General features: G+C 36.2%; 1 protein-coding gene and 1 pseudogene across 1 annotated transcript; one reads left to right on the top strand and one right to left on the bottom strand.

The window, feature by feature from the left end:
* The first annotated feature begins 8,187 nt into the window (after positions 1-8,187).
* On the top strand, positions 8,188-8,879 carry LOC148917622 (uncharacterized; annotated as a pseudogene).
* A 13,361-nt stretch (positions 8,880-22,240) lies between these two features.
* LOC103342664 (membrane-associated kinase regulator) lies at positions 22,241-24,152 on the bottom strand. Its single transcript, XM_008246299.3, is given in 2 exon segments — positions 22,241-23,367; positions 23,370-24,152. Coding segments are annotated over 2 exon segments (825 nt in total). The 5' UTR covers positions 23,562-24,152; the 3' UTR covers positions 22,241-22,734.
* Positions 24,153-24,250: the final 98 nt, after the last annotated feature.

The raw sequence follows: 24,250 nt of genomic DNA on the forward strand, positions 1-24,250 counted from the left end.
TTGATGATCTGCTTGGCAAAGTATCAATATTTTGTGGCAATAATGATATTGATGTTCCTAACATGGATGATTTATTTGTACCACAAGGGAGATCACGACGTAAAGCTTAAAAAATCACAAACCGCTATTCTTATCGTGTGGACCTATTTCTTACTTTCATTGATAAGCAACTAGTGGAATTGAATAATCGCTTCACTGAGGTAAATACTGAATTGCTTCTTTGTATTGCATGTTTGAGTTCGGCTTATAATTTTGCAGCTTTTGACTAACAAAAAATACTTCGTTTTGCTCAATTTTACCCTTAAGAATTTAATGACCGAGACCTCATGAAGCTTGAAGATCAACTTGGGCTTTATATTGTTGATATGCAGAGCAGCACTGAGTTTTCATCATTGAATGGAATTACTGATTTGGCAGAAAAATTGGTGAATACAGGAAGGAGTAGAATATACAACTATGTATATTTACTTTTTACATTGGCTTTAATTTTACCTGTTGCAACAGCTTCAATTGAGAGAGCTTTTTCAGCTATAAATATTGTGAAAACATCATTGCGTAACAAAATAGGGAATCAATGGTTGAGTGATAGCTTGGTTATTTACATTGAGAAAGATGTTTTTTCTTGTATTTGTAATATAAATATAATGCGACATTTTCAAGATATGAAATCTCGTCGGCAACAATTGTAGGTTAATTGTAATCATATTTTTTAAATTTATTATGAATAAAATTAGTATTGTTTAAATTATAAGGACGTTTAGGTTTTTTTTTTTGTTTTTTTGTTTTTTGTTTTTTGTTTTTTTGGGAGCTCTTAGCTTTTGAAAATTGCACATCTGTTGAAAAATTCCTGGGTCCACTGCTGAATCCAACTAGTAGAGGGAGGAGACCACAACACACGAATAAACTTGGGAGCTGACAAAGTGAAAGGCAACAAACCCCAAAACTTGGAATATCAGCAAAGAGGAAGGAGATGACTAGAAACGAAGCAACCATTCACAGATTCCTTAAAACGAGAAAGGAACCATCGTTGGGATAATCCAGTTAAACAATCAAGTGATCAAAATGAATATGATTTCTTAGATGCCAAATACCCTACACCAAATTGCATGCTACCAATAACCATAGTATGCAGGAAGAGGGCGAAAAGAACCGACAAAAAGATTATCCATCGAGTTTAAAGTGCATGGAGACTTGTTAAAAAGCTAGAGCAACTATTTCCACAAGTCCATGACAAACGAACAAGTAAGGAAAAGGTGGTTAATAGTTTCACCATAACGAGAACAAAAAGAACAACAAGAAGCTAAGGACACACCACGCCTTCAGAGAAATTCATCTGTAAGAAGTCGACTCTGTAAAGCTTTCCAAACCACCATGCTTTTCCTAGGCTGAAGAGCTTCATCCCAAATTACCTTACTCCAAGGCATGAAGGCATTATGAGAAGAAAGCCACAAATATGCTTCTTTCGCTGATAAAATACCAGACATAGCACCAGTCCAAATAAGATAATTAGCACACGACTCAAAAGGCAAAACAATAGCCTCAATAGAAGCTGCCAAATGCGGAAAAGCCCTTACAAAATTCACAAGCAAATCTCAATGACAATTATTAATAAAATCAGCAACTTTAGCATGAATAGAGAAAGCAACTGAGGGAGGAATGCCTAACAAATGCATCAAAGAATCACCCATCTAATTATCAGTCCAAAAATCAATTTGAGAACCATTGCCAATTACCCATTGAGAATTCTCTAGAATTTGAGGCAACAACTTCTTAAGGCCCAACCAAATAGAGGATTTTTGGTAAATTTGAGGAGTAAAAGAACCTTTTGCAAGGAAACGAGCTCGAATAAAAACAACTGCCAAAGAATTAGAAGAAACCAAATCCCAAGCAACATTTCAATAGAAGAGATCTATTCAAGACAAAAAGATTCTTAATACCCAGACCACCATGCTCTTTAGGAAGACAGCAAGATTTCTATGCCACAAGAGGAGCACCATAAGAATTCGGGTCTCCAGACCAAAAGAAATTCCAAATCCAACTTTGAACTTTAGTCAATAGGAAGGAGGGCCATTCATAAACTTGGAAGCTATAAATCAAAAGACTTTGGATTACTGACGAAATTAATTGCAGTCGCGCTGCTTGAGAAAGAAGGGAACCCTTCCAAGCAGAAAGTTTACAACAAACACGGTCCGCAATAACTTGAAAAATTTGTTTCTTTGGTCGACCCTTGAAAAATGGGAACAACCAAGTAAGTAAATGGAAAGGAACCAACACCAATTCCAAGAGTACGAAGAATGCTTGCTTGCCTAGGACCCGCGCAATGACCCAAGAAGGCTAAAGATTTTGATTTATTGATAAACTAACCCGAGTTTAATCCATACTCAACCATAAACCGGATCAAAACCCGAAGATTCTTTGTAGTGCTTTGAATGAAGACCATTATATCATCTGCAAAAAGAACATGGCTAGGAGGCATAACACCTCACGAAGCATTAATCCGAAGCAAAGCTCCATATTCTACTAAAGAAGAAATTCCACGACTGAATACCTCTTGTGCTAAACAAAAAAAGAATAGGGGAAAGAGGGTCACCTTGTCGCACAACTCGAGAGCAAGAAAAATATCCAAAAGGTGAACCATTAACAAGAATTGAAAGATAAGATGAGCCAAGCAATTCTTTGATCCATAAAACAAAAATCTCACCAAACCCAAAGGTCGTTAGAACAAGGAGAATGAAGCCCCAATCCAAAGTATCAAAGGCTTTCTGAATATCAAATTGAATTGCAACATTACCACCTTTGCATTTACGATCCAAAAGATTCATGTACTCTGAAGTAAGTATAATAGAATTAGTTATGAAGCGCCCTTTAACAAAGGCATTTTGATTATGAGAAATAATGCGCGATGCAATAGGCCCAACATGGTTAGCTAGAATTTTGTTGATGATCTTAAAAATAAAATTAGCTAGCACAATCAGACGGCCGAAACCGACAGCACCGGAACCGTCGGAATCAATATAAGAAGATTAGAGTTAAAATGAGGCATGACCATTCCTTGAAGAAAAAAAACACTTTGAACTGCCTGAACAACTTCATGACTAACCACATTCCGACAGTGGAAGAAAAAAATTCCACCAAAGCCATCAGGACCTGGAGAACTCAAAGAATCCATAGATTTAACAACACCAAAAATTTCCTCCTGGGAGGGAATAGGAGTGAGCATGTTGTCCTCCGCAGTGACTAAAGTTAGAATAACCCTTTTGACAAGACCTGTATTAACCACTTCAGCATCAGCAGTGAACATCTTCTGAAAGTGATTAACAATATGAGATCTAATTGCATATGGATCATCCATAATGGTATCTCCATCTTTAAGAATTGATAAAGATTGATGAAGCTTCTAGTATTTCACCATAGAGTGAAAAAAAAAGGAAGTGTTTCTATCACCTTCAGCAAGCCAATGCACTCAAGATTTGTCCGTCAACAAGATCTCTTGCACACGAAGAGAATCGTGAAGCTGTGTTTGCACCTGATCTTCATGCAAGAATCGATCATCTAAAGGCCCTAAATTTACAATTTCAGTTTGAATGGACTCCAAAGCTCTCATTGAATCATTAAGTTTAGCATTGATGTCCCAAAATTCCCACCAGTTCCACTCCTTAAGCTTAGCTTTAAGAGCCCGTAATTTAGATGAAATAACGAACATTGGACACCCATAAAAAGAGAAACTCATCCACAAATGCTTAACCATTTGCAAAAAACTAGGAGCGTTCAGCCAAATTTGTTGAAAACGAAAAGGTGGGCATGACACCAGTTGTAATATATCAAAAGTGAGAAGGAGGGGACAATGATCAGATGTCGAATGTGGAAGAGTACAACAAGTCGTGCTAGGCCAAGTATCCATCCATACAACATTTAAAAGACACTTGTCCAAGCGCATTTCGAAATTACGCCTAATTCCTCAACGAAACCAAGTAGGTCACATGTTGGAAAATGAATAAGCTCACAAGTTAAGGACATAAGCTGAAATTTAGAACAAGAGAGAGAATTAGGCAAGCAACCACCTCTCTTTTCATGAGCTCCCATAATGCAATTAAAATTCCCTATGACAACCCAAGGGTAATGACTATGAGAAGATTTCATTGTAGCCAAATCATTCCAAAGTTATTTTCGTCCGATATAAGTGGTTTTTGCACAAAAGACAGAGTCTAGTACATAAGAGATCGTCAATTGTTGTGCAGTGGCAGATATAGCCTGGGGAGAGACATTGGGATCACACAAAAGCCATAAATTTGGTCTTAAAGATCCACGATCATTAGTAGCAACCAGAAACAAATTTAATAAACGCAAAAAGGAAAACTTAATTGCAGAAAGAAATAAAAGGTTCAGAAATGCATATCATAACTGGTTTGTGGAGATGAACAAATCTCTTTAGAACCCGACGCGTAGAAGAGTTACCCATGCCTCGGGCATCCGAGTAGAGGGCTTTCATAAAGTGTTTTTCTTTGCCACAATTGATCTAATGGCAATTGGCTCTGGTTGAGTTGGGGTTTTTTTGTTTTTTTTTTTTTTTTTTTTTTTTTTTTTGGAGACAACATGAGTGAAACCATCTTCCTCATCTGACCATGACTGAGTAGCCACCATATTTACTTTGTGTTGAACTGAATATGGAACATTATTTCTTGCAGCAGGAGAATCCACAACAACAGATTGCTTAATTTGAGAAATCACAGGACTATGACAAGATTCTAACTGATGTCGTTCAAAACCCAGCGGCTCATCACACAAGGGTGTACTTTGTGCGAAAGACGGACCCTCACGAGGATCAGGCAACATGGGAGGAGTTGAGTCGACGATGGGGCCTTTACCTTGTATCGACCACATGAAACTAGATGGATTTTCTTTTTCAATATCACCTAATTGTTGCTCATTATGGTTTATCTTTCGGGACAAAGCGACTTACAACTCTGGATTTTTTTCGGCGATGTCGAGAATGTGATCTCCCACACATTTTTGCTTGCACAGGCTCATCATGACAAATGCGACAATTTTGAAGAAGATGACTGATAGACCCACAACCAGAGCATATGTTAGGGAACTTTTGTACTCAAGACTGATTAGTAAAGAATCCTCATTTACCCCTTCAACCAGAATTTCAATGAGAGGGTTGGAGGCCAAATCAACTTCAATGAGAACTCGAGCATACAATCCAATGGATTTTTTTAGTGTGGCTGGATCAATGCGAATTGGAGTGCTACTGCTACTAGCAAGTTCAAACAAAGTGGTGGGATCCCAAAACTGCAAACTTAGGTCCCAGAACCTCACCCAAAGTTGTGCCATCGCGCTGTTGAATGCCACTGGAGAAAAATTGGGACTCCATTAATATAATCTCAACATGCCAGGCTAGAGAGAAATCATTCCATTAGACCAAACTTTCTGTAAAGCATCCATGGAATTAAATTGGAAAACAAAAAACCCTTTGTCCATGGGTATGAGAGTCCAAGATTGCAAGGACCATTCTTTTTGGAGGCACAGGTGCAGGGTCATGAGTAGTCAAGGGTTTCATACCCTTGGGCAATAAGAGACGACCAACATGGTTGTAGTTGCAACTCTCCAGGCTCTTTTGATATGATTCTTCAGAAACTTGAATGTAGAAATAAAGCGTGTCTTGACAATGAAGAGAAACTTCAACACACAATGCTCATAATACATAGACAACCTCATATTATGGTTCATAATAAAGTTTTCAATAAACCAAGCATCACTAGAGATTGTTGAAATCCAACCACATTGCTCATAAACTCCTTTATTTGTTGTTGATGGTGAGCATATGTTCTTTAAAACAATATTGAGGATATGTTCTCTAAGATTATTGTTCAAAGCTTTCTCAACATGATTTGCATTCCTCTTCTTTGTGTTACTACTACTTGTGTCACACCAAATTGAACTCAAACAAAAAGCACTACCACTACATAAACAGTCTCGGCTTGAAGCGTTTAAGGTGGGTAAAGGAACATCTCTAGGTAAAAAAAAGCATTTCACTCTCGACTTGATTCTTCTACTGCTCTCTCCATCTCCATCAAATGAGCATTTGTAACTTTAGAGCAACAAGCAATTCCTTACCCTTTAATTTTCAACAAATGAGCCTCAACTCTAAATTATGATCCTTTGACAACAATTGCATAGAAATGAAGTATTGCCATCGGCTTTTCCATATCTCACAAGCTTTGTGACATATTTCCATAATGGAAAATGGTCATTCTCCAAATTAGTATCATTATTATTAGTAGTATTCCCACCACCATAACTATTGCCCTCATCCCCCACACATATCAAGGGATGTGATAGCTCAATTACTATCTTATTTAATTAATACCAATGTACACACATTATGAGGACTTGATTGCCCTCCTTTTTAGGATACTCTATTACCTAGATATCGTAAGCTATTTGGGATTTCTGCGAAATTAGCATGCTTTGATGATAAATATGAGCACCTCACCACATAACGAGTGCCATAGCGCGCTTTAAAATGCGATTTAAAATAATGGTCATAACAAATCAAAATTTTCAAATAACACGTCTGTTCCTATTGGTGGTTTGAATGAAAATATCTTTAAATTATTTCAACTCGAAGAAGTGACCAACCTTTGTGCTTACTATACAAAGAAGTTATTTGTGAGCTTGAAGAAAAAGACAAAATGTGGACAACTAGCTTTCTTGGATTCAACACTTTGCTTTGGCTTGAAGTTGACTGAGTAAACTTGAAGACAAGTGTTTGTGTAACAGAAGCGTATGACATAGGATTTTGGTCCAAGAAATTAAAAGAGTTCATAGATCATTCATCACATGATTTATGATGAATGATTTATTAAACTTCATTAAAATCAACCGTATTCAAAGTTCCTATTAGATTGATCTTAATCATTCATTACATCTAGTTTTACATTAAACCAAGCATGTATCTAGGTTAAGTTTTTTAATACTTACATTACATATTCAATTGAGATTTTAAAAGACTATCTTGAGATAAACAAGTCATGTGGTATTCAATTAAGACTTTTAAATAGTCTAAACAAGTCTTGTGGTATTCCATTAAGACTATTAGAACTTTTAAAAGAGAGTCGCCAAATGTAGTGGTATTCAATCAAGCCTTTAAATGAGTAACAAAAAGTCTTATGGTATTCAAAAACTTGATAATTTCGAAGGATTTTTTAAAATGTGGAATTGTGGGGGAATTTTTTAGTGAGAAGTATAAATACCAAACCCTATCTTAAATTAGGGATGGCAATTTCTGATACAACCCGTTATATGACTCGAAACCTGCACGAGAAAAACACGATCTGAACCCGCATGATTAATAATTGGGTAATTTTCGGGTCAACCCGTTATGACCCGTTTAATAAATAATGGGTGAGTTTCGGGTTAACCCGCCAACCTATTTAAATACCCACTAACCAGTTTAAATTATGTTAGCCTATAATAAATATTACAATTATACACTTATAATACAAGGATCCCTTGTGGAGTATTGGTAAGCTCTTAGGCTTTAAAGAAAAAGGTGATGGGTTCGAAACCCCTTGCTCCCCTTCTCTTATTATTTTTTTACAAATTTATAAATAAACCCAATCCTAGATATGTATTTATAAAAAAACCCAAGCACTATTTAAACATATAAACATACTCAAAATCAACCCCAAAGTTGACTTTTTGGGTGTGTTTATAAATGAGTTTTGAGTGTGTATAATGATGGGTTTTGGGTGCGTTTATATGTTTAAATAGTGCTTGGGTTTTTTTATAATTTCAATCCCCATTTTGGGTGTTTTAGTGAAACTCCCTTATTTTTTCTAATTAACTTTTTTTTTTATGTATATAGTAATTAAATTAAAAATTAAAAATTATTTTTATATTATTTTTTCTAATCACGGAGACGTGGAGCTTAAGGTAGAAAACACAGAGTGAGAAACAAGGAGCCGAAATTATGGAGTGGCCCCGGAAATTACTTCAAAAAAATATTATTATTATGGAATGGCCCCACAAATTACTTCTATAAAAAGAAACAATGGGAGAAAAAAATCACACTAAAAAAAATCTTAAGAAAAATATAAACTCATCTCCTTAAACCACCATCTAAACCTATCTCCTCAAACTTAGAAAAATCTAAACCCATCTCCTCAAACTCAGATAAAAATGGCCTGTTCATTCCAATTTTCTCTTTATCTAAACCCAGCTCCACCAAAACAGGCATGGGGACAAGGGGCTACACCAGTGTGGATGCCCTACTTTGCTTCCTCACAAGGACCAGTTACTGTAAACGACTCTTTATTCCTTGAGAACGATGTTGTTGTTGGAGTTGTGAGGAGTTTGGTGACTCCTAGGGATGTGTATGTGCTGGGAACGAAGGATGATAATCAAGTGGTGAGTGATGCCATGGTATTGAGCGTGCAAAGTGTGGCATCTGTAGCAAGTGTGGGCATCGACTCATTGTGAAATCCCATGAGGTAGAGGTGCTAAGAGCTTAGTTGGTTGCAGAATGGAATTTGGTTGAAGATTGTTAGCGTGTGATAAGGAGTTTGAAGAGGGAGATGGCAAATATGAGTGTGGTGAATCAACATCAACTTGCAATATTGCAGGAAGAGAATCAAAAGCTATCAAAGATTGTAGATTTTTACTCTCAAGACATGCAAAAGCAGTTGGAGGCCCTAGATCGACCGGGTGAACACAAGCATTGAGGTCACGACACAAGTTATGCTCAAGCTAAGAGTGTGTTCTTTGGGAGCTCAAGTGATGAGCCCCAAGAAGCTGTGCGTGAAAACCTAAGAGAAGAGATCCAGAGGGCCAAACTAAAGGCTCCTATTGTGGAATCAAAAAGCATGCCCTGATGTTATATTTTTTTAAATAATTTTTTTAATTTAATGTAATCTCCTGTTTCTTTTTTTTTTCTTTTTTTTTAATGTGAAATAACCTGTTTATTAACCTGATGTAGTCCCATATTTCCTCCTTTTAATGTTTCCCTTTTTTTAAAATTGGAAACTACGAATGAGTAAACAGGTTACCTGGTTAATAACCTATTTAAGACAACCTGAACTTGACATGACACGTTTATTAAATGGGACAGGTTTGGGTTAAGTATTCTTGACACATTTATTATCCCGACACGACCTAACCCATTGTCACTCCTATCTCAAATCCCACCCTAACCCATCAGATTTTTCCCGTGGGATTTTTTTTTTATCTATTCTTTCATTACCTTGACCTCCACCTAAGCAGTTGTACACTAGCCAAGGACGACCAAACCACTAATAATACTCAGAGCTACATGTTGTTGGTGTTAGATATATGCCATAGAAGCCAATATAAAAATGAAATATTCTAAGGATATAATATAATTAATACAATCAACGGCGTGAATGTTACTTTAAGATACACAATGTACACAAAGTAACAAGTTCATGGATAAAGATATAAATGGAAAGCAGTCTAAAGAAGTTAGAATCACAAGACCCTTCCATCATAAGAATATCGTATCCTAAAAAGGTTCCTGGTCATAGGATCACCAATTCGACAATGGTGAACCGCAAAGACTGGTACACACTATGTTTGCTCAATTAGGAGGATGATTAGTCTTAAGTAATTCTTGTAGAGACACTAAGACATGTGTGTAAGTGCTCTATAGAGATGAAGTTTACTGAATGACATCAACTCAAGAATTCTTGTATGGAAGTCTTACTCACAAGTGTCAAACAAAAAATTCTAAGTTATGAAAATGCAAATTAGTCTTTAGATCTGAGAAATCATAGTTGTCTTGTGTATGAGTTGTTTGTCTTTGAGAGCACCATACATTTGTATCAAAAGGTGTTGATAAGTCCATAAATTTACATATTTATGTACTCTTTATACTTTTTTGTAGGAGAATTTGATTTTAAAAAGGACTTATTACTTTAATTTCTCAATTTTCAGCTTTCCCGAGCAAGTAATTTGTTTTCAACGGAAATACGACTTTTTGGTGGAGTTTTAGTACAAGACCAGTTGGAGATGAAAGCTAAGATATTGAAGATGATTGTGGAATTTTTCTAGAATTTTCGGAGTGGCCAATGAGAGCAGTCTTTGAAGTTAAGTCAGCATAAGGTGCAATCCCGTCAAAACAGTGCTACTGTGGATGAATGATTATTTGAAGACTTTACTAATTTTTTCTCAAGTTGTGCGATATATGGCTGGAAAGATAAGACAAAAATCTACAATTTCATATTTTTCCTGAATTTTCTTGGAGGAGGAACAACCCCAAACATGCATGCAAATTAACTAATGTGTTATCCTAGTCAAAGTAGGAATAGGAGTCAATTACTTACCCACTATGGATTTATGTTTTAATTAGGTTTTTCTTTATTTTGGGCCGCTGTAAAAGCCCAGCTAGGGTAGGAATAGATGTGTGGTGTTTTATTTAAGCATGCAAAACAACTCCTTTGAAGGAGACACGCGAATACTAGGAGAAATTAGAGACGCCGGAAGAGTACCACAATTGGCTAAGTTTTATTGTTTCTTCTTTATGTTTTTGTTTATGCCAAATTCTATGATTATGTGTAACTAATTTTCTTTTGCTAGGGCATGACGTAGCCCTAGCATCATAATCTAGTTTTCTTATTTTACCTATCTATTGATTGCCATTTGATGTTGGATTAATTCTTAATCACTGTGCTTAATAACTTGGTTGATTATCTTGATGCTTGATCACCATCTAGACTTTTAATTGAGTTAATCGGATGCAAATTAGAGTAAATACCATACTTAATTTGAGGCTTGCTTCTTGTGATTAGGATTTGTAATTCGTCTAGGGTAAATACCATACTCCTAGGGTTTACATGCTTGTTGGTGGTTTTCACTAATCTTAATGAGTTTCTATGTGTTGATATTTGACCTAAATACCATAGGAGAATTGCATGTAGGAATATACGAGTTAGCCTAAATACCATAGGTAATTCATGAAAAAGGAAAACTAAGCGGCGACATCAAATGATTAGTTAATAGGTAGGTGAATAATAGGCTAGATCGGATTACTAGTGGTGAATTCATTGTCCTAGTGCTTTTATCAATTTGAATTTCTCATCTTGTGTTTCGTGACTTTCTACTTATTTTGTCTTTTAATTTCGTTGGTAATTAAATCATTCTTTCACAAACCCCTTTCGTGTTTACGTGAGTATGCTACGTGTTTAATTTCTTGTTTATATAATTAGGAGTAGTTAAAGTATTTTGTGAAGTAAATTAGGTTAGACTAATTGGAAGTTGAACTCAATCCTTGTGGGAATGACCTCGTATTTTCCATACTATATTATGATTGACCTTGTGCACTTACGAGTATAATTTGTGTTTAGACTAATCTTTATAAGCTCCATTTTTCAGGCTGTCTAAAATTTACAACAAGTGTTTCTCAGGATACTCAGTATGTGCACAGAGACGTGAATGTACAACAAAGAATCTCTACTTTTAGTAAGAAGAGAGAATTCTTTGAAGATTCGTTGAATCTTTGACCAAAGTAAAGGATGAGAATTGAAACAAGAATGTTTGCAATACATCAAAGTGAATCATATAGCCCAGAAATATCATGTTAGGGATTTGACATGAGTTAGCCATATCACAACAACATGACCTAGAGTATTGTGTTAGAGAATGACCGAATTGCATTGTAATCACAAACTGACTAGGTTCTCTAAAATGAATTCTATTTAGTTTGGGTAGCCATGACATACTGCTAGGTGTCACTCATGGTTTATGGAAGCCCTGTAAGGACTAATTATAATTAGCCCTCACCAATAGGGAGAATTCTATAGAGGGATACAATTCAAATTCGATTTAGAAGAGCTCACCCATGGCCTCGCTAATTAGAATCTATAAGATCGCACACTAAAAATGTATGGATCAAGAATTAAAAGAGAATAAATGATTTTGTGGCTTGGTCAAAAGTCAAAGTCAAGGTCAAACACAAAAGTCAAAGTCAAAAGGTCAAACCATTGATTCGAGACTTGAAACAGTCAACATATGGTTGACTAGGACCAATGCTTGTTAGACAAGTTAATGATTTAATTTGTTAAGTCATAAAAACCAATTAAACTAATAGATTAGTTTAATGATTTAGTTAAAGTTATGAAACTTTAGTTTTAGTCCTACATGACTTAAATATTTTAGGCAATGTGTGACACATTATGAGATTAATGTGGTAGACCAAAGTAGCCCAAAAAGGCCAAGAATAGGGAGGGTGTGGCACATGGGTTCCTTAGGGGCACATGTGTGATGTGTCTATATATTCATGGCCATAACACCACACCTCCTTAGGGTGTTAGACATTGAGGTAGAGAGGAAACATCAAACCTCCCTCCCTTCCTTTCTCTTAGCCGGCCACCTAGAGGAAGAATAGGCTAGCACCCATCTTCTCCTTTTGGTTCTTTATTCTCCTATTCTCATCCATCCTTGATGAGGACTTTTTGGGGAGGCATAACCTCATTGTGCCTATTTGGAGAACAAAGTGGAGAATCAACAACTAAATGATCATTCCCTCTACTTGAACACCATCCTTGGTTTCTGGTTTCAAGATTCGCTCCAAGGGTATGTTCACTTTCTACCTTCTCTTTAATATGTTATATTAGTATCAATGGTGCAAACTTTCATAGACCTATAAAGATTGGGACCTAAGTTGAGACTTGCATAAATCTCTAGCTATTTTCTTGCTTCCGGTTTATTTGATTTCATATTTGATATGTATAGGCTAGATGATTTGTTCTCTCATAGCTTCATGGAATTTTAGAAATCCCAACCCCAAATTTTTCCTTCAGTTGGAGTATAAGCCACGACCTTCCTTTCATCCCCATCTCCCTCTGTGTTGCATAAATCTTGTGGTTAAAAGATTTTCAACCTTCCCCAACTCCCAAATAACCCAAAAGCAAAAACCCAACACACTGATAGCGAGAGCTTGTTTGTAGACCCTTGTAATTTTGTGTGTTGAAAGTTCAGAACTTTACAAACTATCACACACACACACACACACTCTCTTTCTCTCTCTCATTTTATTTGTTCAACGTTTACCAATTTTTTATTTCTTCTTTCCCAAAAGTCCTAGCTTCTTGATAATATTTTCAATAAGCTTAAAAAAAAAAAAAAAAGGGCGCCAAATGAATGGACAAGATTGAATCTTTTTGTGACTCTCGTACACAAACCACAGTACACTAGTGAGAGAGTGTGTGGTAGCTGTGGGAGGGTAGGCTGCTGCGGGGTAAAGATTGGCTTTGTGGGTGTCGGACTGAGAGAAGAGAGGGAGAAACGAGTGAGAGAGTGGTGGGGCCGTGGGCTGCCGAGATAGAAGACATGGAGGGTCATAGAGAGTGTTTTTGTATTTTGTTCTTGATCTTTAAGATTTTTTAATTAATGTTTAATATTATTTCTTAGTTTTAAATTATTATTTTTTATTGAGAAAGACATACAAACAATGAAATAATATTAGCGTTTCATTTTTACATGTCTATTTTTTCTAAAATAATCTTATGTCGACCTTGGAAGAAATCCATGTGGTCCTTCCAATCTTATAAATCCTATGATAGAAATCTTTGAAATCCATAAGTAAAAAATCTTGATTATAGAAATCCATAAATAAAATTCTACAAGTCATTATATTATGCTTAAATTCACTAGACTTTTTTTTATCCCTAAATAGTCTTTTAAAATCTCAATTAAATACACCCTCTAAGATTATAGTGGAATAAAACATGCATTGTTCCAAATTTTGATACATGTATAGTTATTTATGAGAATTAACCTATTAATGGAGGGTTGTTGCATGAACACACTATTTAAACCCCTCATTCCTAATGGAATGAGACATCAAGATTTAATTGAATTTTATAGTCTTTATCTTTTAAAATAGAAGGACTTTTTCTTATTTCCTAGCTCATATATCTTTGGTGAATTCCTTAGACTAACGAGTTATTTATTCTTGAGTGTTCACTTGTGTTTTCTCCCTTAATCACCATTTATCCAATGTCAAAATTTCAACAAAACGTACAAGTTATAGCTTGGTTGTATGTCAAGCCATAACAAGTAATCTACGTGTAAGAGTTGTGAATCCAAGACAATTATGAATAGATGAAGAATGAAAACTTACAACGAAGTTGTATTTGTCCCACATTGAAAAGTTGAAACTCCTAAAGCATGGGCTCATAATGAGTTGGACTACTCTCCCATATTGCCAATTGATTTTGGATGAAACCTCTACTTCCTTCACTACATACAACAATCTAAAACAAAATCTTATTCCACTGACACATTGATGTGTTCATCTCAATTGAATTTGGAAGAAATAATTTTGATTCATTAAACCATGAAACTTTCTTGCAATAAGCTCCAATGCGTACATTGTTTGAATTTGTGCAAGTATTTCAAAATACAAAATTAATTTATCTAATTTATATTGAAAGTGAAATTTTAAATGTTTGGTTTAATTCTATTTTATGAAAATTATAAACCTTTTTCGTATTGGTTTTGAATAAATTGGACATTAATTTGTTGTTGATTTTGATATCTCCTTTGTGGTTTTAATTGGTTTATTTCCATTAACTTTTTGTATCAATTTATTTTATCATTTAAATAAGTTAAATGCCTTTGGTTTTTATAATAGTCGTTGAAGGTTTTGATTCCAAAGCTTTATTGCGTCAGTTAATTGCTTAATTGGGATCAGATTTTACTATTTTAATTGGTTTATTTCCGTTAACTTTTTGTATCAATTTATTTTATCATTTAAATAAGTTAAATGCCTTTGCTTTTAAGGTTTTTTAGGTTTTAGACATAAAAAAAATTTCACTTTTAGAAAAAGCCAAAACTTTTTCAAAAAAGACAAAAAAACCACTCAACTTTCAAATCAAAGACATGCAAATGTATTGGATTCCTTAGGAAATCTAAAAATAAATAAGGGCATTTTTGTCCATTTTTGCTTCTTTTAAAATTTTTCTCTCTCCTTTTGCTTTTTCCAAAATGTCCCTTGGTTTTATAATAGTCGTTGAAGGTTTTGATTCCAAAGCTTAATTGCTTTAATTGGGATAAGATTTTTTACTATTTGAGCAATAGCCTTCAGTTTTGTTCTTAACGTGCAAATGTGGTGTAATTGCTTGGTTAATAACCCAACATTCACTAGAGTCAGTAAGCTTATATATACACCAAAAAGAAAAACGTTGGTGAGAGATTTTTGGCACTTTCTTCATTATTTTCTCCTACACGTTCTTGAGTTTGTGTTCCAATTTGTTTTCTTTTATCAAGGGAAAGATTCGAGTAGTTCGTCCGACTCAAGTAGTGCTAGTGTATGCTTATGAGGGTCATAGGTTGTTGTATTCTGAAGGGTAGGGCGCCAAACAACTTTGCTAAACAAAGACATTGTCTCCGAGAGGTAAAATCTACTCTTAAGGACAGTGAATGACACGTCTCAACCTAAAACTATTATTCTACTCAATATCAGGGAGAACAATCTTCTACATCCCAAAAGATAAGTATCTTGCTGTAATTTCATTAATTTTATTTAATCTACTATATCAATGTAAATTATAATTTTCTAATATATATTTTTTTTGATGTGTTGCAAGAAAAGTAGCATCCTTCAACCAATTTCTCCAACATACATTACGATGTACAATCTAATCGAGATAGGAACCAAATTACAAATATTTGAAAAAAGAACACCATAAGCCAAGATTTTTTTGCTCAGAGCAACATCTTTGAGAAGAAATTCTAGAATTTCTTTCAAGTCAAGGCTTTCCTAACCATTTTTTAACATTCTACGAGTGAGGCTTTGACATCTTGAGACCTTTGAGCTACTATCTATCATCTGTAAATATAATTAAGGCCATGGGGGAAAAAAATATCAAATTTGGTTCTAACAAACTCAGGCATATCTCTTAAGCTTGAGACTACATTATCAAGGACAATTTCCTGCAATAGTAGGGTTTTTTTTGAGTTTGTTTATAGAAATTAAATGGTATAGTGTTTATCTATAACACTAGTGGTAAGAATATGTATATAACTAAATATCTCTTATAAATAAGCTACGTATAGTAAGATGAAAATGCCGTTAATTTGTCATGGTCGTCACTGAAATTTATTCATCTTCACTACCAACTATGAAGTGAATAAGTCTACCCCATTCACTGATATTTAATTTTCATCCAGTCTCTTCCTGCAAATGTCACCTCTTAACTAATCATAAAAGATTTTTATTCACATGGCTTGTCATGGGACATGATGGTGAATGGCTTGAATTCATAGCATCTCCATATATGCATGGACAATTCATCGAATTTCCTTTTCTTTTTCTTGGCTAGGAAATTATTGGAATGACTCGCTTGTTCCCTGGCTTTTGAAGAAACTTGAACTGCTTCCCAGGATAGCTTATGACTTCGAGCCACAATTTAAGGTTAAAAGAATCTCAACACAATAGCAAAGACTTAAGAAGGAAACTAGAAACAAGAAGGAAGCTGGGGGTAAGCTCATGGGATTTAGCGACAGTGACTATGCAGGTGATCTTGATGATAGGAAAAGTACATCTGGATATGTATTCATGCTAAGTTCAGCAGCTGTCTCTTGGTCATCAAAAAAATAACCAGTTGTCACTCTCTCTACAACATAAGCTAAATTCATAGCTGCAACTTCGAGTGCCTGTCAAGTTGTTTGGCTAAGAAGGTTGCTCAAAGAACTGCGCTTTAAACAAGATAAGCCTATTGTGATTTTATGTGACAATAGCTTTGCTAAGCTGTCCAAAAATCTAGTAATGCATGGGAGGAGCAAGCACATTGATGTCAGATTCCATTTCCTTCGAGATCTTGTCAAAAATGAAGTAATTGAGTTAGAGCATTGTCCAAGCAATATGCAGGTTGCTGATATCCTAACTAAGCCATTAAAGTTGGAGGCATTTGTAAAGATGCGGAAATTGCTGGGGATCTGTTCAAGTTTGTCTTTAAATTGAAAGCTTAATTGCCTTTCAATTTAAGAGAGGGTGAAAAGTTGTTATTTACTATCTTGTTAAAGTTGTTTAGTTTTAGTTGAAATAAACCTTGTTATAAGGAAGTAGATAAGGTTTGAAATTTTCTTTAGGAGGATCCCTTGACTTCAGGGATTGTTAGTCATGGGATTAGTCATGGGGTCGTGTCTGTTAGTCATGGGATTAGTCATGGGGTCGTGGTCTTCTGCTTTCTGTTTTGTAAAGGCTATTTAAAAGCCACTTTCCATTCAATAAAGGATTGCATTCTCTCAATTAAAAGCTAGATATTGACACTCCAGGCATTTTTCCATAAAACCAGGGTTAATTGTAAAAATATCGCAAAAAAAAAAAAACAAAAATTGTGAATTACAAAGTCTATGGATAACTTTCCGTTTTACTGGGTTTTATGGTAATCCTGAAGTGAGGTTACGTCACCACTCTTGGGATTTGCTATTCATAGGAGGGGATTTCAATGAAATCCTTGAGGCCCATAAGTACTTTGGTCAGAGATTCTGACCCATGTCGCAGATGAGGGCCTTTTGGGAAGCTTTGGAGGATTATGGATTGATTACTATTGGTTTTAAGGGGTATAAATTTACATGGTCTAACAGATGGTAAGGTGGTGGGAATGTAAAGCTCAGGCTGGATAGAATGGTGGCTAATGGTGACTTTTTTATGACCTTTCCTGAGGCAACAACCTATCATCTGAATTCTATTGTGTCTGGCCACCTTCCTTTGTTAACATACTTGAGACCAAGTACTTAGGAGAGGAAGCATGGGCGGTATTGTTCGAGAAAATGTGGACTATTGTTGAGGGTTGCTAGGACGTCATCACCCATGCTTGGGAGTCTGAGACTGGAACTGTAGTAGAGAAATTGAAGGCATGTCAAGGGTCCCTGCGGACGTGGAACAATGAACAAGTAGGGCGAATACCCACAAAGCTCTGGAGCCTACAACGGAAGTTAGATGACATCCAAAGGAGAAGCTATTCTCCTGCATTTGAGTTTCAATAGAAAAATATAACCAGGGAAATGGATGTGTTGCTGGAAAAAGAAGAAATGTTGTGGAGGTAGAGATCGTGGGTCTCATGGATGAAGTACAGAGACAAAAACATTAGATTTTTCCATGAACCTGCAAAAATGCGAGGATGACAGAATCTGATTAAGGCTATTGTAGATTACCAGGGGATTTGGCGTACATCTAATGAAAGTATTGGCATTATTTTCTGTGATTATTTTTAAGACTTGTTTGCTTCTAATGGACTACTTGAGTCTGGGACAATCACTGAGATGGTTAAGCCGATACTCGCTCAATCTCAGAATTTACGCCTCAATCAAGTTTTCTTACGAGAAGAAATCAAAACTGCTTTGGGAAAAATGTTCCCTACTAAGTCTCCAGGAGTGGATGGTATGTCGACATTGTTTTATCAGAAGTATTGGGGGGGTGGTGGTAGGTGATGACGTGGTAGGTTTCTACCTTAATGTATGGAATGGGGGTGCTAGTGTAAAAGCAATTAATCACACAATTCTGACTCTTATTCCTAAGGTAGACAAACCAACAAAAGTTACTGAGTTTCGGCCGATTAGTTTGTATACGGTGATTTATAAGATGATTTTCAAGACTATAGTTAACAGGTTGAAGCCTATTATGCCTTATCATCTCCAAGTTTCAGAGTGCGTTTGTCCCTACATGGTTGATTACGGATAACATTATTGCTGCTTTTGAAAGCATACATGCTATTAAAAGGCATGGTGGGAGTAAGTTGAAGAAAATGGTGCTAAAGCTTGATATGTCTAAAGGTTATGACAGAGTGGAATGGACCTTTATTGAGGCCATGCTTAAGCGTTTGGGCTTTAATGACAAATGGGTGGAGCTTATCATGGATTGTATATCCACTGTTACATACTCTGTCCAAGTTTTGGGGGTAGCTTAGGGAATGATTGTGCCATTGAGGGGGCTGCACTAGAAAGATCCGCTTTCTCCATATATGTCCTTAATATGTGTGGAGGGACTATCTACTTTGCTTTCTAATGCCTTCAGAATCAAGCATATCAGCTGCATTTCTGTGGCTTAGGGAGCACCTACTATTTCCTATTTATTTTTTGTAGATGATAGTCTCTTATGCCCATTTAGCTGATTGTGCTCATTTCCTTTAGATTCTCAATGTGTATAAAAGAGCATCTGGTCATAAAATTAATTTTGACAAGTCTGCACCATGCTTTAGCCCCAACATTGATCCAGTTATGAAGCAACTGATATCTGAAATGCTTAGAGTGCGGATTGTTGCATGTCATGAATGCTACTTTGGTCTGCCTATCTTAGCTCAACATAGTAAATCCCGGATGTTTAATCATGTGCGAGAACAAGTGTGGTGAAAGCTCAATACCTAGGATACGAAGTTGTTGTCCACGGCGGGCAAGGAAGTCTTAATTAAGGCGATTGGCCAAGCACTACCTACTTATACAATGGGAGTATTTAAATTGCCACAATCCTTGTGCCAGGAATTGTCTGCTATGATTGCAAGGTACTGGTGGGGGAAGAGTGGCAGTCGAGGAATTCATTGGTTGGGTTGGAGGAAATTGTATAAACCAAAATGTTTGGGAGGCCTTGGCTTTAGAAACTTTGAAGCTTTTAATAAAGCCATGGCAGCAAAACAAGCTTGGCGTATCTTAGAAAAACCCACCTCTCTAGTGGCAAAGATTCTTAAAGCCTAATATTTTTCGTAGGGTGATTTTATGCAGGCTAGTTTGGGAAGCTCACCATCAATAATATGGAAATCTATTTTGTGGGGGCGTGAGGTTATTGAGGATGGTCTAATTTGGAGGATGGGCAATGGAACTTTTATCAGTGTTTTCCAAGATAGGTGGATTCCAAAACCATTTACTTTCAAGCCGTTGATGGCTAGAGGGCTGGAACTACAGTCTCTGACCTCCTAACTGCTTTAGGCACATGTAATTTGACACTGCTAGAGCAACATTTTAGCTTGGAAGATAAATATATCATTTCCAGTATTGCCCTATTAGTCTCACAACTGGGGGATAGCAAATATACAAATTTATAAATAAACCCAATCCTAGACATGTATTTATAAAAAAACTCTAACACTATTTAAACATAGAAACACACCCAAAATCAACCCCAAAATCAACAATTGTATATTTTTTGGGTGTGTTTATAAATGGGTTTTGAGTGTGTGTAATGATGAGTTTTGGGTGTGTTTATAAAGTGTTTTAGGTTTTTTTATAATTTCAACCCCCATTTTGGGTGTTTTAGTGAAACCCCCTAGCAAATACTAGTTTTTCTCAAAGAATGGGAAATATTCAACGAACACTGGGTACCGTGTGGTGGTGAGGCAGTGCGATGAGGATTTTGGAGTGAGGGGATCATATCAGGGTGCTCAAGAAGGTTTTTGGATTCGAATTTGAAAGCTTGCAGTCCCTAATAAAATTAAAATGCTTATTTGGAGGGCAAGTTCTAAAATTCTACCAACTGCAGTCAATTTATTTAAATCTAAGAAGAAGGGTGCTTACATCTCAGGTGTGCTCAAGGTGTGGGAAATATCCTAAAGATGCCTACCATGCTCTGTGGTCTTGTAAAATGAGTCAGAATTTTTGAAAGTATACCTATTTTATCCGATGAATTAATGTGGCAGTTGGCACTTTTGCTGATTTTTTTAGGTTCTGGCTACAGTGTTGTCAAAAGCTGAGTTGGAGCAGTTTGCTTGTTGTGTGTGGAAACTACGTAACGATTCTTTGCATGGGAAACAGATTACACGGTTGGAGGATATGGTGGAAAGCACGTTGGAGATGTTGGCGGTGTTCAAATCTTGTGAGAAGCGGTCTAGGTCCATTGGTTGAAACCATAGGTAAATACTTTTATTCTTTAACTATGATGGGGCTTTGGGTCATGAGGGAAGTGGTCGAGGTCTTAGGGGCTGCTATTGTGATCATGACAGCAACTTTATCTCTGGTTTTGCTTACAGCGATCCACCTGATTTGGATGTTTTGGGCACTAAGTTGGCGGCTGTCCGGGAAGGTTTATTGATGGTGGGATACATGGGCTTTACACAGTTTACCATTGGCCTTGATTCTCAAGAAGTTGTTGCTATACTCAAAGATGGTATGGATTGGTGGAGTAATATTGGAAATGTGGTGGAGGATGTTCATCGGTTAATGGTTGATCGAGATGTGGTTGGAGTGTTTTATCAACATCAAAAAGGCAATGGGGTGGCGCATGGCCTCGCCCAACATGAACTGAGAGCGAGATCACGACTTTTCTGGAAAGACCGTGCTCCCCCATGGCTAAGCATTATGTTAGATAAGGATAGAACTACAGCATAAAATTTTGTCCGCATTGAAGTGCAGTGGTACTCTTTTTCTTTGACCGGATTTTCCTCCATTGAGGGTTTTTTATGGCAAGATTTTAATAAGGCCACATTTATGCCCTCCGTTCATTTGTGAACTTTTCTCGTTTGTTTGGTGACAGTGATGAGCGAAGTTATTCCTTTTTTATTATTAAAAAAAAAAAAAAAAGAAGGTCTATGGATAAAAACGTAGTTGTATAGTAGCTCATGTACAGTTGAACCTGCAATTTTTTCTTTAAAATAAATTTAGTGGGGCAAGACTATGTCATTACTTTACATGCTAACTCTGTCCCACATGATTTTCTCAGGCAAGATTTTAACGAGGTCACACTTTTACATACTAACTCTGTCATTACTTTGATGAGTATTAATAAGTTCATCTTTTCTCAAAACCAGAAAAATAAAAATAAAAATTAGTGGGGCAAGATGCTCCTGATAGATCTTAGGTATGAGAGAATTTTTTTTTTTTTTTTTTAATTTTAATACAAGCAATAGTTTAAACTACAATAGGGAGGGAGGAGATTTCTCACACACACTATTAAAGTATTATGAGGGTTCAAATTTGTGACCACTAGTTTACAAATCAAGATCCTTTTTACTGGACTAAACCCCGTTGATAGAAATAAAATATGTTTACGTATCACAGTTGTATATATACCTGATGAGAAACATAGATAAAAAAATGTGGCAGATGTTCCAATCGTAGCTCCGTCATTGCCTTACTGTAACAGTTTTGTTAGTTATGTTCATCATTACAAGGATAAATTAGGTTGAATTTGGGTATTGACTCGTTGCGACAAAGGGGACTAAAATAATGCACAAATGAACATAAAAGCAATCATATACTACATCTAGTTGTGTGTACCCAAAAAATATTGTAAAATCCATGAGAGTCAAAATTAATCAAAATTAACAACCAGCTAAAACAAATAAAATTCCAAACCAAGTTCAAAGAACATGCCAAAAGCTCTTCAAAGTCAAAAGATCAGACCTCTCTCTTGCTATAACAGAGCAAGCAGGAAAATACAAAAGAAAATACAAAAACCAAACCACAGCATATAACCAAATGTGTGAACAAAGACCAAATAATGCAGAAAAAGGGAAAACACCATGTGGGATGACACCAAGAAAAACTATGGTTACCTTGTCTTTTAGCCCTTCCAAAGCATGTGGCTAGAATCATACGTATGCCTTTGTCCTCCCTTGAATTGATGCATCTTTTTATCTCTCTGTCTTCTTTCTTCAAAGCCCTTTACTCTTAATTTACAATCACTTAAAGTTCAACAAGTTAAATGTAGAAAATAAAATAAAAAAAACTTTATTTTCCCATATAAGATGAACTGATCATTGAATGCCAATACACATATCATCACTTCTTCTTGTTGGTCTTATCTTTTCCATTTGAAAAGATTAATCCAAAACCAAATAGGTTAGCTGTAGGAACATTTAACACAGGATTAAATGGAGCAGCATTGCCATATGATCCATATTGGCCCTTCTTCAATGGAGGCTTTTGATAATTCATTGAAGTTGAAGAAGATTGTGATGATGAGTGGAGTTTCTTGGATGCAGATTTCTGCTGTGAAGTCTGCTTCTGATTTTGACCCTCTTTGGAAAATACTGATCTCTTTACACTTGATGATGATGAAGAACCAGTTGAATTGCTTCTTGATAAAAGTGGCAAAGGACATAAGCTTCTGCCATAACCACTACCACAACTGCTGCTTCTCTTGAACCCCCAAAAAGACTTGGAACTCTGCTTCTCATCAGCTTCATTGCAGCTCATGTTCTTGCTTTCTTTACCTCTCTCTTTCGCCCTACTTGTGTTTTCGTCACTTGGATCAGCTGCTGCTGCTGTTGGCAGTGGAGGATGTTGATGAGGCACAATATTTTGATCCAGCTGTTTTGGGTGAGCAGACTTTTTCTTGATCTCACTTGGAATCATTTTCCCATCAGAGAAAAGCTCATCTGCGGAGGAGGACTCCTGCTCGAAGCTCCGTGGACGACGCAGAAATCAAACTCCATGCTTGAATTCATGCTTCTTGATGAGGATGATAATGAATTGGATCTGAGAGGAGGATGGTGGTGCTGTTGTTGTTCCACAGCCCCAACATCAGATTGGCAAAGATCATAAGAGAATGAAATCCTTGGGCTCACACCCATGCTAGAGTTATCTGAACAAAGCTCAACTCCCATTCTCCTTGTTAAGACTTTAATCTCAAGAAAGCCAGAAAATCACACTCGGACCACTTATATCAGATTTAGCAGAAACCAACAAAACATGTCACTTTTGATGTAAAAACATGGACTGGTCTAGATTCCAAAGAACTTCAAACTTAACAAAGACTCTAGGCATTTAAAAAAATCTCCACATCCCACATAGGAAATGACAAGAAACAGGGTTAGAATTGTAGAATAAATAGGAAATTCAAATCTACCACACACAAAAATAATGGATATATGTGGTCCTAAAAGGTTAGGTAGAGGAAGATCCAATTCTGGGTTTAATGGGAAGTTGCAGATGCAAACTTTGGAGAAGATGGAAAATGTCAGTGATGATTTGATTTGGACAAGAGGAGGGCAAGAGTGAATTGAAAGACCAAGTCTCGTTGGTTGAGAGATGTTTGGTGTGTTTGAGTTTTAGAGGGAGATAAAAGCTAAAGCCGGCCTCGGTGTATGGAAGTAGTTGAGGGAGTAAAATTATTCTGCTGCTGTCTTCAAACAGGTAGGCCATGTTTCTGGCGACGTGGGAAATGGGTCCATTACCAAATTGTGTGTTTACCAAATGTTTTCATTTTTCAACATCAACTTCCTTTGATGTGATGAGCCTACAAGAGAAAGGGTTTTCTATCATAAACAGAAAATTCTTTCTCAGACCAAAAAAA

This window comes from Prunus mume, linkage group LG4 (genome assembly GCF_029339155.1).
Source record: "Prunus mume cultivar Tortuosa linkage group LG4, ASM2933915v1, whole genome shotgun sequence".
Taxonomy (NCBI): domain Eukaryota; kingdom Viridiplantae; phylum Streptophyta; class Magnoliopsida; order Rosales; family Rosaceae; genus Prunus; species Prunus mume.